This window comes from Drosophila virilis, unplaced genomic scaffold (assembly GCF_030788295.1).
Source record: "Drosophila virilis strain 15010-1051.87 unplaced genomic scaffold, Dvir_AGI_RSII-ME tig00000197, whole genome shotgun sequence".
Taxonomy (NCBI): Eukaryota; Metazoa; Arthropoda; class Insecta; order Diptera; family Drosophilidae; genus Drosophila; species Drosophila virilis.
The window spans coordinates 1-16,767 of NW_027212802.1; the positions used below are offsets into that span (position 1 = coordinate 1).

At 42.2% G+C, this 16,767-nt stretch overlaps 1 protein-coding gene across 1 annotated transcript; it reads left to right on the forward strand.

Annotated features, from left to right (window-relative positions):
• Positions 1–2,056: 2,056 nt before the first annotated feature.
• LOC116651748 (dedicator of cytokinesis protein 1-like) lies at positions 2,057–16,755 on the forward strand. Its single transcript, XM_032438756.2, is given in 25 exon segments — positions 2,057–2,179; positions 2,752–2,776; positions 2,851–2,942; positions 2,944–2,963; positions 6,379–6,535; positions 6,595–6,843; positions 6,845–6,865; positions 6,930–7,064; positions 7,066–7,267; positions 7,270–7,352; positions 7,354–7,387; positions 7,390–7,529; positions 7,531–8,233; positions 8,347–8,635; positions 8,700–9,050; positions 9,113–9,287; positions 11,247–11,360; positions 12,007–12,850; positions 12,914–14,239; positions 14,308–14,539; positions 14,605–14,691; positions 14,920–15,001; positions 15,060–15,236; positions 15,308–15,452; positions 15,513–16,755. Coding segments are annotated over 25 exon segments (6,129 nt in total). The 3' UTR covers positions 15,836–16,755.
• Positions 16,756–16,767: the final 12 nt, after the last annotated feature.

Genomic DNA, 16,767 nt, shown 5'->3' on the forward strand with positions numbered 1-16,767 from the left:
CAGTCACGATTGTTTTTTTTTTTTATGTACACACGTTGCTTGTGCGTGTGTGTGTGTGTGTTTCGTATGCTTGTGTGGTGAGGTAAGATGACGAAGCGTCGTTTTTTTTTTTTTTTTTTACTTGTTGGCAATTTGTTGTTATTGTTATTATTATGATGATGATTGTTGTGCTTCATTTTCTAGGCAACATTGGCAGCAGCCGCTACAGTAGCTTCGAGCTGTTTGCACATTTGCACGTGCTGCCACGCTGTGTTTAAAGAGAGGGGGGGGGGTGGCACATTCAGCTGCATCCGCCAGCCAACAAAGTCGTCTCCCTCACAATTGCGCTCTTTGTTGCACAATTTGTCCACAGCCTGGCTGGTCGTAAAGTGTGCAGAGGAAAAGGGAACTCGTCTTCGTGTTCGTCGGCGTCTCGTCTACCTGGCTTTTACCTGGCTTATGCTGGGCCAGTGCCCTTTCTTCCCAGACCATTCAGCCGTGACTTGGCCTGTTGCCACATTTATTTATAACCCTCAACGGTTTGCATTTCATTATTCACGATTGTTTCCGTTAGCCCAACGACGATTTTCGATATAGTTATAGGTCTGGCTAGAGTTAACAATCGTGCATCAGCAAGGGAAATGAGTTCAATTTAATAATGACCCTCTCATAGCCGATGTTGCCGAGCAAGGTGTGTGCCCCGCCCGATGACTGATTGGTTGACCGTCGTCGTCATCATCATCGTGATGAATCATTCGCCGATTCCCAGAAATTGTGTGCTTTATGCATTGACGTTTAATAATCTTGCATAAGAATATTTTAAGTTTAACTTATGCATAATCGCTTAGCGTATTGAAATTTAATACAAGTAACAGAAAGATAGAGAGAAGAGAGAAAGCCGAGAGCTCAAGTTCTTGACGAGCGGATACATTTGATTGCACCAAGAACACCCATTAAAAAAAAGCACAGAAATAAAAATGCTATTTTTGATTCAATGCTAAAACAATTATAAAAATAAGAAATACAAAAGAACTGATCTTTAAAGAGAGAAACTGGAAAATTCAAATTAAATAAAAAAAATTAACATCAAATTAAGCGAGATTTGGAGCATCTTGTAATTTTATTTCAATTGACAAGCAGAGCAACCAAATGTTATAAATCTAACCTACTGACAATTTTAACTACCTTTTTTAACGGCAGGTTAAAGCTTGACAGCCTAAACGCATTTCAGATTAGTTGAGAGCTGGCTACAGGGTATCCCATGGTCGGTTACTTCCATATTGTTTTCTTTTAACCGGCACTTAACATCCAATTTCCTCATTTGAAGCGTAGCTGTTAAAAAATGCGCATTAATTCGCATTTGCAGTCGCAATTTTTGCGCATAGACTAAATTTTGCTCGCCAAGCTCGACTGGTTTTTGCAATTGACCCACTCCGTGTCCAACTTTCCATGCAATTGGGCAGATAATGAATAACTAACTTACTCTCCAACAAATGCGAGTGAGAATACTGAAGAGAGCGAATGGAAAATAAGAGTGATCTGGGTAGTGCCCGACTCGGAGATACCCTGTACTGTACAACCACTCTAAGATTTTTTCGATATTAATATGAGAGAATGTTATAGAAATAGAAATAATAGAAAATAATATACGATAATATTTATTAGAACTTTCAAATCCTAGCTTCCATAGTCAAGAGATGTGTCTCTATATAATAAACATTTTGTCCTGATTGACTGACTGACTGACTGATTGATGTACCGATATTTTTACTGTAGTTCTCGTTAGGACGGGATTTTGAAAAATTTCACACGCATTTGTGGAAAAAAGTGAAACGCTAATATCTAAAAACGTGCCGCGGGCAAGGCTGGGCAAAAGCCTCTAGTAATATTTATGCCATTCTTAAACCAATACAATAAACGTTTATATTAAAAAAAAAAAGTGTTACATATGCTTGCGCTAAACCATAATACCCGGTTACAACCATTTTCAAAGGGTATCAAGAGATACCTTTGCAAATTGCTGCTGCTGTTGTTGTTGTTCTTCGTTTATGTGCTGTGGAGGTCGTTCTTGCTGGTTATGCTCGTTCATCAGAGCCACAGAGACCGCGTGTCGGTCATTGGACCGAGACGCCGTCACCAGCAGCACCACGAGCAGCACCACCATCGCCACCACCCGGGCGTGTTACGCGAAGGCGGCAGCGTTTTTATTGTTGTTGTTGTTGGTTTTTTTCTGTTGCGCTGCCTAATTATATCTACATACATGCATATAAAAAATGCATACACATGCATATGCATACATATGTATGTATATGTTGTTATGCTTGTGTGCAGCTTTCGTTATCGGGCGAGGAAGTGATGACGATGTCGCCAGCGACTCGACTTGGTTGACCGTCCCCGCCAGTTCCATGACTGTGGTGACAGCGGCTTTGTCTCGATCCTCATCTGCTGCTGCCCCGCCCCGCAACGCTGATTGCATTTCTTCGTGCTTCGAAAATGCGTCATTTAACTAGAAGTTTATCAGCTTTATGCTGTTGAGGAAGCGTGCAGTCAATGATAAATCTCACGTAGAACGGGGCATTGTTATCAGCCCCATCCGCCGGGCAAAGCGGACAACCCTAGTTTCCTATTCCCAGCATCACATATGTATATATATTTTTGCTAAACTAGTAATTGATAACCCTCGCCCCAAATTGCGCCCAGTGCCAGATCGGGGCTTTGGCCGAGCTTTAAATCCGACTGAGCTTTAATTTGCACGCACATAGCTCAGTTTAGCTTAGCCAACGAAGCCGCACAACAGGTGATTCCACTAATACATATATATATATATATATATAACATTTTTTATTAAATTTAATTTATTTTCGTTTCAAGCCAAATGCAATTTTGATCAGGATACGAAGCCACATCGCCTGAACTTGGATGTGGGCGATGCTGTCATAATTCTCAAGGAGACCACACACTGGTTTTTACGGCTACAAACAGAAGTACGTATACGGATTATGTAAATCCAACCATAATCTCTTCTCTAATCCAACATTTGCATAACTGCACTTTCACTTTATTTATATTCACACGTGCCCATCGTATGCTTTGCTTGTAAGAGACATAGATAACATTAGATCTCATTAGATCTCATTAGATAAAATTAGTTATACATTGTAATTGAGGGAAGCAATTTGTAGAGTCTGTTGTTTTGTTAGACATCTGATAGGGGTCCGTGCATACTGTGAAAAGAGTCTAGTTTAATAGTCTGTCTGGTCTCAATTACAAGTTCTTATCTTAAGTTCAATGTTTGTTTGGAATACTACTTAAGATTGCCTCTGAAACGATACGAACTTGCAGTTTTTGTTTTATTTATCATAATACTAATTAATAGTTTATTTGTTTTTTGCCCTCAATTGAAGTATTTGAATTTGAAATGTTTCTAAAACGAGATAGATCCAGCTGTTACAGAGTGCAAAACATTCTAACTTTGATAATTTCCCTCAAAATCAACTGAGCTAAATACAATATCTAGTAAATTCCTATATCTACCATATATAATAATATATAATATATATTCTATGTGCCTGTTCTTTTTTTGTTGTCATAAAAATTGTCTGTTATTTTTGGCCCAATGCAATAACACGTTAAATCGTTTTGCCTTTTGACCAATGTTGTTTTTTTCCCTCTACATTTGTTCACACACACTGAGTAAATTTTCCTGTCAAAGCACTGAAAGGCTCTGGTTTGATTAATGTCTTCATTGAATCTCGTTTCGGTTCTCGTTATGAGCATCCCAGCCCATAGTTGGGCTATTTGCTGGCATTGGAACTTGAGGTAAAAATTGTACTAAAAGTATTACGAATTATATGATATAAAAAGAAAATAGTATTTAGAGAAATAGTTGAGTCACCATATAATGTTTATTATAAATGGATTTATATATAAAATTTATAGATTTCTTCACAATATTCAAAATAATTCCTAAAATGAGTGTTTAGATTTTTAGATTATTTTAACATCAGGGCTTTTAAGTCTTGTGCTTGTTTGTGTGCATTGGTAATTTATTTAACAGAATTGTAAATAAATGTGTTGTATATATATGGAAGAGGGCGAGGGTTGTGAAAAATCTGTTTCCGTTGCTCTCTCCCACCTCATCTACCCTCTCTCTCTCTCTCTCCTCCTTCGCCCTCTTATTATTTCATCTGCCCTCCCTCCTACAACGCGGTGTTTTCCAACAACAATAACAAAATCCACATTTCTGGAACAAAGAGAACGGAACGGTTCCAGAATTGTTCACATGCCTAAATCAGGTAACCAGCTGTGGGCCAAGATGTGTTGTTTATTTAATCAATCTCTGTTTGAATCTGTGCCAAGTTGCCCAAGATGCTACAAGATGCACACTCGTTCCAGGCTAAACAGATGCGGCATGTGGCAAAAACTTCCATCGAGTCATTTCAAAAGGGCACAGATAAAATTGACCCTTTGCTCTGCCGGGTTTTCACAAGTTGCTTTTCTCAGTATCTGTTTTATATGTGTGTTGTATTTGGTGAAAGAGGTTTTTGTTATTTATCTATGTTGTTTTGCGCTTGGACACGCACTTGAGGCAGCTCTGGTGTGCCTTATCGTGGACAGAGGGAAAAATAAAACAGCAACAACAACGAAGAGAGAGAGTACAGTAGCTACAAAGAACAAGAACGTACATCACGATTGGCCAGCTGACCTTTTTCCATATTTCTGCTGACCCATAACCCAGACAAACGCAGCCAGACACGGCGAATGCAGAGCACGACATCAGTTACAGAATTCATGTTGAAGTACAGTTGAAACCAACTGATGTGCACTATTTTTTTTATAATATAAAAGAATTACTTGAGTTGACTTTAGTCAAACATAATTTGAGCATTGGAAAAATCATACGACTTTGGCTTCGATATGTTTTTTGCGTCGGTTCGTTATCGCCGGCTTTCACTGTGCTTAGGCATTTATTACTGTGGAGCGATAAAAAGTAAAATGAATGTTGTTGTTGTCAGAGTGTGAGGCGCATTTAAAAGAAATTCAATTGCGTCGTCTTGATAACCTCTTTGGTCCCGAAATTCGTATTTGTTGTTGTTTGCTAGCGCGATTGTTTATTTATAGTAAAATATCAATTTAATTGTGCATTTTCTCACGATTTTCAAACGATAAGCAATCCGAAAATCCAAGAATTTCTCATGCCAACCATTGATGCCGTACCCCGCCCCAATACGAAGGTCACACCAAGTCCGGTACCTGTACGAACTTCCATGGAATAATTTGGTCACAGTTCAACAAGAAAAACAGAAAGAACGGCTACGAAATACCCTTGCAGACCCAGCCTTTTCATAATCCATATCATTTTCGACCCATCGTTCCTATGCAGCTATATGATATAGTGGTCCGATCCAGCTGGACTGCGTGACTGACAGAAAGAGGGACATCTGCAAAGTCACGACAGACGGACATGGCTAGATCGACTCGGCTATTGATGCTGATCAGAATATATATACTTTATGGGGTCGGAGATGCTTCCTTCTGCCTGTTGCAGACATTTGCAACAAATACATGTTACCCTTTTTCAGGGTACAACAAAATGGGCTGAAGAGTCGGTTAACTATCGGTTAAATATGTATGTCTGCTGGGAGGCTACTGATTGATGGTTACCCAGTTTTGTTGTCTCGGGCAATTAAGGCGGCCACCCCCGCATGTCAAATGCTGAATTGAGCCAAATTGAAGCATTCCATTTCATTGCGAGTGTCACACTTTGCGCGCACTTCCTCTGCCCCGAGGGCATCCCGTACAATGTCCACTCGAGGGTTGGATTTGGGCTTGCGTTGGGTAATTCATCAGAATGAATTGTGTCATGCTGCAGCCATAAACATATCTTTTATGTATATATACATATATATACATTCAGATAAAGGCAAAAGCATGCGAGGGCAGCTCTTAAATAGCTGAATTGAATAATTGGTATATATGAAAAATTAATTATATTATTTTAGTTTTGACTTGAACTCAACAAACACAAATTCAGAATTGGAAATGCACTATTAAATATGTAAATGTAAAAAGCACTTGGCATATTCAATAGATTTATTTATTTATTTAATTTAGTTTATACAGAATCAAGCTTTAGAATCTCAAGTAATCTAACTTATTTCCTGCAATATTATTGTACATTACAAAACTCCCAGAATAAAATATCTTCAAGTGGTTTCTCAACCAATCTTAACTTCAAACTTTGCAGTTGCCCCAATTTTGTATTTCACATTTTATATATATTTTTTATAAGCACACATAATTGTCAAAGTATGTCTCTTTGTTGGTTTAGCAAAGGACCATATGCAGGCCACATTTTTAATGGTGTTGTCTTCCTTTTTGTTTCTGTTTCCGCTGCAGGGAGAAGCAAACACGCGGCATCTTCCCCAAGAGCTATGTGCATCTGTGCGAGTACATCATTGTCAATGGCGAGTATTGCATACAGCGCACCGATATTGTCGAGGAGATCACCAAAGTGCTGCTGGAGTGGGGTGGCATAGCCAAGAGTTACTTTTTGGTAAGCATTTGTCAGATTTTATTTTTGCAGTTGAATTGACTTTTGCTTCTCTCGCGCAGAGCACAAATCCCGACTTTCAGAAGATAAGACGAAAAATGAATGAGCTGAATAACAACAGAGCTGCCCTGATCTCCGGCAATCTGCCGCTGGACGAGATGCGCAAGGTGAAGCTGCAGGCGACGGCACAGATTGACACCGGCAACAAGCTGCTGGGCCTGGACATGGTCGTGCGCGACGAGAGCGGCGACATACTGGACACGAACGCCATCTGCACCACGGAACTGTACGAGAATCACGTGCATGCGGTTGCAGCGCATAGAAAAGGCAAATGTGAGTCAACAGCTTGTTATTCAATTAATTGTGTTACTCAAAGTCTCCATCCGTTCCTCTATAGCGTTTGTCCAGCGAGCGCGAGACGACGCGCGGCCTCAACAAATACTCGCACAACATACTGCTGCACGTGAATGCGTTCGTGTGCAAGTTCCAGGAGGACTCCGATCTGCTGTTTACGCTCTTCAACGGCGACACACCACAAGCCCATCAGCGAGAACTATGTGGTGAAGTGGTCGCGCACCGGCATTGCCCGGGACATCGATCAGTTCGATAATAATCGCGTGCTGTTCACCGATCTCAGCCGCAACGATCTGAGCATCTCGAAAATGTATCTGGTGTGCTATGCCATACGCATCGGTTCCATGGAGATGAAGGACTCGACCGACTCGAAGCGCACCAGCAGAACATTGCCAACAGCGTCCTCACAGCGGCCAGCCGGAAGCATTCGCAGCTGTCGGTCAACTCGAACGGCTCCTCGGGCAGCGCCAGGTGAGTACATGATGCGTCGGCCGTTTGGTGTTGCTGCAAGGATTTAACGCCCATCATCAGTAAACCCGAAGATTTTCGGGGGCAATCTCGACCTTGCCGTTCATCATGTGGCGAGAAGGACACGCTGGATGGCACGCTGCGCAAGCTGATCGAAAAGGACGTTGGCAAAATTCGAATCCAAAATGGCCGTTACGTTCGAGGTGCTGCGCGGCGACATCAAGCAGATCAAGGAGGACTTTCCACGCCTCGTGCACACCAATGTGCCGGTCGCACGCAAAATGGGCTTCCCGGAAGTCATACTGCCGGGTGACGTGCGCAACGATCTCTATTTGACCGTTTGCAGCGGTGAATTTGCGCGCATTGCCAAAACATCGGAGAAGAACGTGGAGGTGACCATTTGCGTGGCCAATGAGCAGGGCCATCTGGTGCCGGGCGTGATGAGCATTGGCGCCGGGCATCCGCCCATCGATGAGTATAAGTCGGTGGTGTACTACCACGACGACAAGCCCAAGTGGCAGGAGACCTTCAAGATACACGTGCCCATTGAAGAGTTCAAGCAATGCCATTTACGATTCACGCTCAAGCACCGCAGCAGCAACGAGCAAAAGGATCGTTCTGAGAAACCTTTTGGGCTGTCGTATGTGCGGCTAATGCAGGCAAATGGCACCACCATACCACAGGGTCAGCATGTGCTGGCCGTCTACAAGATCGATCACAAGAAGTACGACAAAACGCTGGCCAATAGCTACATGGAGCTGCCGGCCACCACAGCTGAGCTGCTGGGCACCAAGCCATCCATAAGTGGTCTAAGTCTCCTGCCCAAGGATCAGCTGACCATCGATGTCAATCTTTGCAGCACAAAGCTAACGCAGAGCGGTAAGATTTTTCCAATTATTATCCACATGATAAGTTAAATGTTGAATATCACACTTAACTTAAACTCCTCTTGTGTGGAAGTCTCTAATTTATCTCTGCTCTCCTTATTCCAGTAAGCCTGTTGGGCTTGTTGCATTGGTCAGCGCACAAGGAGACGTTGGAGCAATCGTTGAATGCTTTGTCTACAGTGCCTGGAGAGGAAGTCGTCAAGTTTCTGCAGGACATATTAGATGCGTTGTTCAACATACTCGTGGAGAACGATAATCCCGAGAAGTACGATCAATTGGTCTTCATGAGCATCATTCATCTGATTGAAACGGTCTCGGATCTGAAGTATCAACACTTTTTATCCGTACTCGATGTGTACATCAACGAGAGTTTCTCCGCCACGTTGGCCTATACGTAAGTGTTCAGCTCAGACTGTTTAAGAACTGTATTTATAATTTGTATTTCGTATTCTATATAGAAAACTAATGGATGTGCTACAGCGCAATATAAGCGATGCGATCACGCCGTGCGAGAAGTCTGCCGATGGCATTGAGCACGAGGAGAGCGCCGCAGTGCGTCGCCTCTACAAGACGACTCGCTATCTGCACTATGTGATGAAATTTGTCATCAGATCGCGCGTTCTATACGCGGCGATGAACTGTAATAATGACTATGTGGACTTTGCTGCGCGTCTGCAGGAGCTGCTAAAAATGTTCATCGATATGATCGGTTGCCCCAGCAATCTGTTGAAGTCGGAGGGAGCGCTGCTAAAGAATCTGCACATCATAGCCACCGATTTGATGGAGGTTTTCGATCAGGTGCATCTCAGGTACGTTAGAGAGAACTCCATGAGAATGTAGAAAAATATACATTCTTTGCGCATACTTGCAGCATTTCCATTGTGGAGATCTTGGAAAAGTTTCCGCCACGTCGGCTTACCCAGTCAAAAATGGGCTGCATCAAGGACTTTGTGGAAACGAAACTGTTCAGCTCGCCCAAATGCCGCGCCATACTGTTGCCCGTGTTCTGCAAGCACATCAAGGATCATCTCGAGAGCAAGGAGGAGGTATGTTCTGTGCCAGCCAGCTAATGCTCTGCTTGTGCCACTAATTAATAATCCATCGGGATTTGCATATTGTTTATAATCTAATGCATCGTTTCAATTTTGTGTTCGATAAATGGTCTTGTGTATGCAACAACAGGATGCAAAATTAATACATAACACGGCACATGTTCAACTCAAATGATCGAAAAGTAACTAATTTCAATTAACTGCCAAATGTCAGCGCTATTTTGTTCAATTTAACTGATCCTACACTAATCATACACTCGATTGCCATTGTCATATTCCTAAAAAAAAAAAAAAGTATTTATAAAAAGCGCTTTGCTAATATATTTTGATATTTTGATAAATCAAAGCGCTTGACATTGAATACCATCTGCTACATCAGATCATTCAGTTGCCAATTGGACATGTGAGCTGTCTTAATTTTGCTCAGTTTCAATCTAGATATACATATTTAGGTATATATATATGTGTAGTATATATATATATATATACATATATGTGTCTGTAGCCTCTTGAGATGATTTGTTAGTTAGTTTTAAGCATGCTGCATCCATATGTGTTCTTAATACTCTTGCAGAGGGTAATATAATTTGGTCGTGTCCAGGCATAAATAATTGATAAGCATCAGACTTGTTTTATTATATATGTATCTATCTTTAGATGTGCTTATCTTAACATTTTTTATAGATTTCTTTAACAAATCTATCTATCGGTGAACTGTTTTACGGTTCGAGCCAATGCCTCGTCTGGCACTACTTCATTTTACCAGCTCAGATTACTTGAAAATATCGTTGGTTATTTTTCTTATTATATTAAAAATATATTTTCATTCCGTATGAAATCGCCTTTAAATATATTTCAGTTTGAAAGATCATATCATCATATTATATATTATATATCATATATGATCGTTATATTGCCTGCCACTGCAAGGGTATTTGATCTTCGGCAGCCCGAAGATAACGAAATTTTTTGGTTTTTTTTTTATGTTGATTAATTTGGACTGCAACTGATTGAATATATATTGTTTGTGTCTGTTGTTTATTGTCACGTGTCCCCTAGGCTTAAGCACCTTGTAAAGTAGTCGCAAGCACATCAAATATATAAACTATATGTACTATATATGTCTTATCTTAACTGTAAGTGTGTAAGTATTTACACTATGTACCACATACAACAATGCAATGAAAATTCACTTAGCGCTCGAATTGTGTGTTTAGCGAGAAGATCTCACGATCATCAACGTCGTTTAGTTTTGTTTTAGTTTTTTGTTTAGTATGGGCATTATATACATACTATATGTATGTGCTTATATATTTATCTTAATCATGATATTTGTCGGGTTTAGCTGTTTGTTGAGCCCCTTCTCATCTGATGTCATATCTGTCATAGATCCTTCTATGCCAGCTACATATGGCAATTCATTAAAGCACCTCACATACACACCCCACCACCCATCCACCCACCTGTATCTGACCAACACGGTTCTAGTTATCCATACTATATGCATACATACACAATTATATATATCTAAAGATTTCAAGCACCGCACCAACACACACACACACACACGCACACACGCACCGTATATAATGCGAATGTATGTATGTATGCACATCTGGAACGTGCACCTCTTTAATATATATATCTCTCTCTCTCTCTCTCTCTTCACTTCTCTATATCTTTTTGTCACCCCTATATCATTTGTCTGTAATATTATATCTTTGGCTTTATGATCATAATCGTATTATTATTATTATATATATGCCTTAAATGCCTTGATATCATTATGATCAACCTAATGTTTTCCAATGTTTCTCTTATGTGCCTACCATTTGCGTGTATCGAAATCAAAAACTGATTCGACTCGATGTTGGGTGCGTTAATTATCTCGTTGTTTTTGTTTTTGTTGTTGTTGTTGTTGGTTCACAATCATAACTTGTGTTATACAAATAGGGTGACTCGAAAACCGATATCTGGCAGCAAGAAAAGAATCTTTCGAAAGCCGCTAAAGTGCTCGGACAGAAAAAATCCCACCTGCACACACGAGAAACGACTGCCAATAAAAAGGTAAAAAAAAAAAAAAAAAAACAAAACTATAGAAACACAAACAAATTGTGCACCAAACTCAGATCTATGTAACGCACGTCCAAAACTGCGCTTCAGCCGCCTTTCACGTTGTTCCAATCTATAAAGCTCTTATATATATATATAATTTATTAATTTAAATTGTTTTATCATAATTTTAGTTTAAGTTATGTTTAGCTTTTTGCCATTTTGCACAGCCGGTGTTTGGCGCACTTTACGCTCAATGGCTTTTAGTTTGTAAGCGTTTTTTTCTGTGCCAGTGTGCGAGCAATGCGTCAAGCTTTCGCACACGCACACGGCTCACGCACAGCTGCTGTGCTGCTGCTGCTTGGGAGCTTTGAAAGCTCACTAATACTTGTGCACTGCTCGCGTGTTGGTGTGCGCCACGTTTGTTTGTGTCAATGCCAGCCCACGCAATTATCAATGTGTTTTACTTAATTTACAACGTTTTTGTGTTTTTTCTATATTTTTATGCACTAATTTAAATTTAATTTCTTATGCGAAGTACAGCTAGGTCAACAGCTCTCGTGAGTTCGCGTTTTGAATTGTTTTGATTATTTGTAGGATATGTTTTGATTTCTCAATCCATGAAGAAATTCCAAACTAATCTGTTAACTTTTGTCGCTAGATCGCCGAGTGCATCAACATAATGAACAACATCCTGAAGCTGCTCTATCGCCCGGACGTGGGACCCACGCATAACGATGTGCGCGACGTAATGATCATATTGCTGCGCCCGGTCATGAAGGCGGCGCATTCACTGGATCGGGATACTGGCGTCGTCGGTCAATTCTTTGCCATCATGCTGGGCATATTGCAGCGGATGGATGCCCAGCATTACAAGTATTTCGTCAACGATCTGCACCAGCACGGCGAGCTGAAGGACTTTGTCATCGAGATTCTGCTCGTCTTCGAGGAGCTCGTGTCGCCGCATCAGAAGGCGGTATTTCCGCGCGACTGGATGGACATGATCATGCACCAGAATACGGTTATACTCGGCGCTCTGCAGCAGCTCAGCATGGTCATCACGGACTATTTCCTGTGCCCGGTGTTCGACAAACAGATCTGGTCGAATTTCTTTCAGTGCTCGATTGCGTTCCTGGTGCAGTCACCGCTGCAGCTGAACGACTTTAATGACAATAAACGGCAGATAGTCTTTGCCCGGTATCGGGACATACGCAAGGATACGGCCAAGGAGATACGCAAGATGTGGTTCCAGCTGGGCAAGCACAAGCCCAAGTTTGTGCCGCAGCTGGTTGAGCCCATACTGGAGATGAGCATGATACCGGAAACGGAGCTGCGCCGCGAGACGATACCCATTTTCTTTGACATGATGCAGTGCGAATATTATAGCTCGCGTCTGGAGGTGGAGAGCTACGGCGACACCAAGCACAACAATTCCCACCACAAGGGCAACTTTTCCGAGTTCAAGACGGCCATGATCGAGAAGCTGGACATTCTGATTGGCGCCGGTAAGTGCTCTGCTTACAGCCATTCCTCGGCTAGTTATTAATTGTTTTCTCTTTTCCCGTCAGGCAAGGGCGATGCCGAGTACAAGGAGCTGTTCAAGAAGATCATGCTGGAGTACTGTGCCGCGCACAACACGCTCAATGTGGACGGCACCAGTTTTGTGAATATGGTGACAAGGCTGATGGACAAACTGCTCGAGTATCGTTTCATTATCCAGGACGAGAGTAAGGAGAACCGCATGGCGTGCACATTCTCGTTGCTGCAGTTCTACTCGGAAGTGGATCTCAAGGAGATGTACATACGCTACGTTTACAAACTGTGCGCCCTGCACATGGAGTTTGAGAACTATACGGAGGCGGCGTTTACCCTCAAGCTGCACACGGAACTGCTGCGCTGGAACGATACGGAATTGTCTCCCCAGCTGCGCAGTTATCGCCATGGCAGCTGCCGCACCCATCGCGAGCTAAAGGAAGCCCTCTACTTTGAGATCATGGACTACTTTGACAAGGGCAAGCAGTGGGAGTGCGCGATTGATATGTGCAAGGTGCTCGCCCAGCAGTACGAGGAGGAAATCTATGATTACATCAAGCTGGCGGAGTTGCTGAAGCGCATGGCCCAGTTCTTTGAAAAGATACTCAAGGAGCTGCGCCACACATCCGAGTACTTTCGCGTGTGCTTTTATGGACGCGGCTTTCCACGACTGCTACAGAACAGAGTCTACATTTTTCGGGGCAAGGAGTATGAGCGCCACAGCGACTTCTGCTCACGCATGCTTGTCCAGCATCCACAGGCAGAGCTTATGCAAACGCTGGAGGCGCCTGGCGAGGATATAACGAACAGCGATGGCCAATACATACAGGTGAACAAAGTGGAGCCCATTATGGACGCTGCCTTCGCCAAGTTCAATGAGAAGATCATCTCCAATGAGATTGTCAAGTATTTCACCTCCAACAATGTGCACAAGTTTCAATTCTCGCGCCCCTTCCGCGACAGCACCGGCGGCGGCACCATGGACGATGTGCGTAACCTTTGGCTGGAGCGTACCGAGCTCGTTACGCAATTCCCACTGCCTGGCATATTGCGCTGGTTTCCCGTAGTCGATTCGCATACGTTTAAAATTTCACCACTGGAGCGAGCCGTGGAGATCATGAAAGACACCAACAAGGATATCCGACAATTGGTCATACTGCATCAGAGCGATGAGAGTCTGCACATAAATCCGCTCAGCATGAAGCTCAACGGCATTGTGGATCCCGCCGTTATGGGCGGCTTTGCCAAATATGAGGAGGCATTCCTTACCGACGAGTATCTGGAGCAGCATCCCGATGACAAGGAGCTTGTCGAGGAGCTCAAGGAATTGATTGCCCTGCAAATCCCACTACTGCAATGTGGTTCGTTTCATCGGGATTTTCTTTCTTTAATTTTCATGCTTCTAATCATATTTAATCCGCATCTGTAGCCATTCGACTGCATCGCCAGAAGGCGCCGGATAGCCTGAAGGCGCTGCAGGATCATTTGGAGGGCTGCTTTGCGGACATGCAGCAGCACGTAGAATCGCGCTATGGACGCAAATCGTGCGATTTGAAAATCGAACGGGATTCGGTTATCATGCGACGCACCAACTCTTTCCTGCCCGCGATCTTTGATGCCAGCAACAATCGATTGTCCGAGACCAGCATGGGCTCCTCTGAGTAAGTCCCGAATAGTTCAAGTCACATATAGTAAATGGTAATTCTAAAATCCGCTCCAATTGCAGCAGCGGATTATCGAAGTCAACATTTCTGCCGCGACCGCCAACCAGTTCCATCAAGTCCACGCTGGCCAGCTTGAGCTTTAACACTAGGTAAGCTGTAATTAATCATTTAATTAAAAAAAAAACCCTTCTCTAACTAAAAAAAAAACCCAATATCCAATTCTTTTTAACACTTTTATCGCTGCTCGCTGTTTTTAGTTTGAGACTTTAAGTTGTTTTCCATTGGTTTTGTTTGATTTGTTGCATGTGTTTTATTATTGTTTTTTGTTTTACTTTTGTTTACTTGAAATTTGTTGCTTATTGTCTACGCTCACATAGACCTAGCCTGGGCCACTCACCCAGCACGAAAGGCAACAAGCACAAGGACAAGACGCCCGCCAAACGGCGCTCCATGAAGAAGGTATTCAAACTCAGTTGTACGAAAAACCTTGCACTTTATTAACAACTTGTCTTTAAAGGATCGCGAAACATTGAGCTTGCCGGTGGCCAATTGTCAGTGGTATACGCCGCCACTGACCACCATAACGTCAACGCCCGAAAAGGAGATTAACACCTCTGTCAATTCGTTGGCCAGTGCTTCGAATAGCTCTCTAAGTGGACCCAAAACGCCCGATCCACGCGTATTAACCGAAGAGGTCAGTCACACATAAAAGTGCTCCGTTTCAGCTTGAACCCCCACTAATTTGCCCCTGCTTTATCCAAACAGCTGACACCCAAACGGCCGCTGCGCTCCGAAAAGGAAAAAGAACGTCGCCTCTCGCGGCCAGCCAGCATTGCCACGCCCACGGCTAGCATTAAAAACTTTGCGGACACACGCTCCCTATCCGAGAGCAGCAATCGCAACTCAGTTGGTAAGCATCAAGAGAGATTAGCTCGTGAAATTGGTAAACATTTTCTTTTGAATATGACAGAAACGACCGATTCCACGTCGGAGGAGGACATACGACCACCGCCTTTGCCCGCCAAGACGCGCGACTCCACCGATTTTAGCAGTTTGACGCACAGTCTCGACTGGAATCCCAATGGCTATACAATGTTAAATGTGCTGAGCAGCAACAGCAGCACCAGCGGCAGCATTAGCACGACAACCATGACAAAGACCAGTATTACAAACACAACGTACGAGTATTTGGAGGCCACAAATTTCAGCATGCCGGGCATACAAGATGCCAGCAAGCCGCGCCCTCCGACTCCGCCGCCAAAGCCATCGCGGCACAGTAAACACATTCCATGAACGAACGAACGAACAGCAGATGTAACTGCTGCTTCCAGTGCTGCGCCATATATAACATGAAAATGAAACGTTGTCAACGAGCAAGCATCGAGTGCCAAATATTCCTGTTACTACATACATATAGCTTATATCTTTATATAGCACTAATCCCCGAAAGAAACGAGCAACAATCGAGCATGATCAACACACAACATTTGCCTCACATGACCGACTACCAAATAGTGTCTAAACAAGCGATCGCACTAGATTTAAGTGAAATGTTTTTAGAACCTAAATAAGTTTTATGATATATGTTAAATGTTTAATTATGTTGAAATGATATTATGTTGAACATGTCATCATTTTGTTCTATGTTGATAGTTTATTATATATCAAAGCAGTCGCTGTTCGCTTTGAATTTGTTTTCGAACAAAACGCAATACGTAAAAATACGCAAACTACTTGTCTTCCACAAGTTTTGTACTTTGATTAACGATATAATAATGTTATCTAAAGCTTAGTAGCTTAAGCTCTTCTAATCACAATTCAACAACTTTGTACGTATCTTATGCAAACAAGTGCCACAATCTATAACAGGAACTTTATTCAATTTGAAGCACAAACTCAATCAAGTCAATTACAGTGCATGCAATACAAAACCTTTGAAAACTTTGTAAGCAATTAGCCAAATTTTTTAAAATGATAAGCTAAAACTATTTTTATTGTACACCAATTAGCCATAAACTCAAATTTTAATGTGTAATTTAGCTCGTCTACTTTTAAACTGAACAAATAACTTTTTAATGATTGTTACACGATTTACACATATATACTAATATATATATACATAGGGAAGCTTTGTGTAATTTTATGTAATTTGCGATCTGTGCATCGGCCAAAGATTAAGTAATAATAAAATACAGTTAAGCCTGATAAACGTATTATCCATCTAT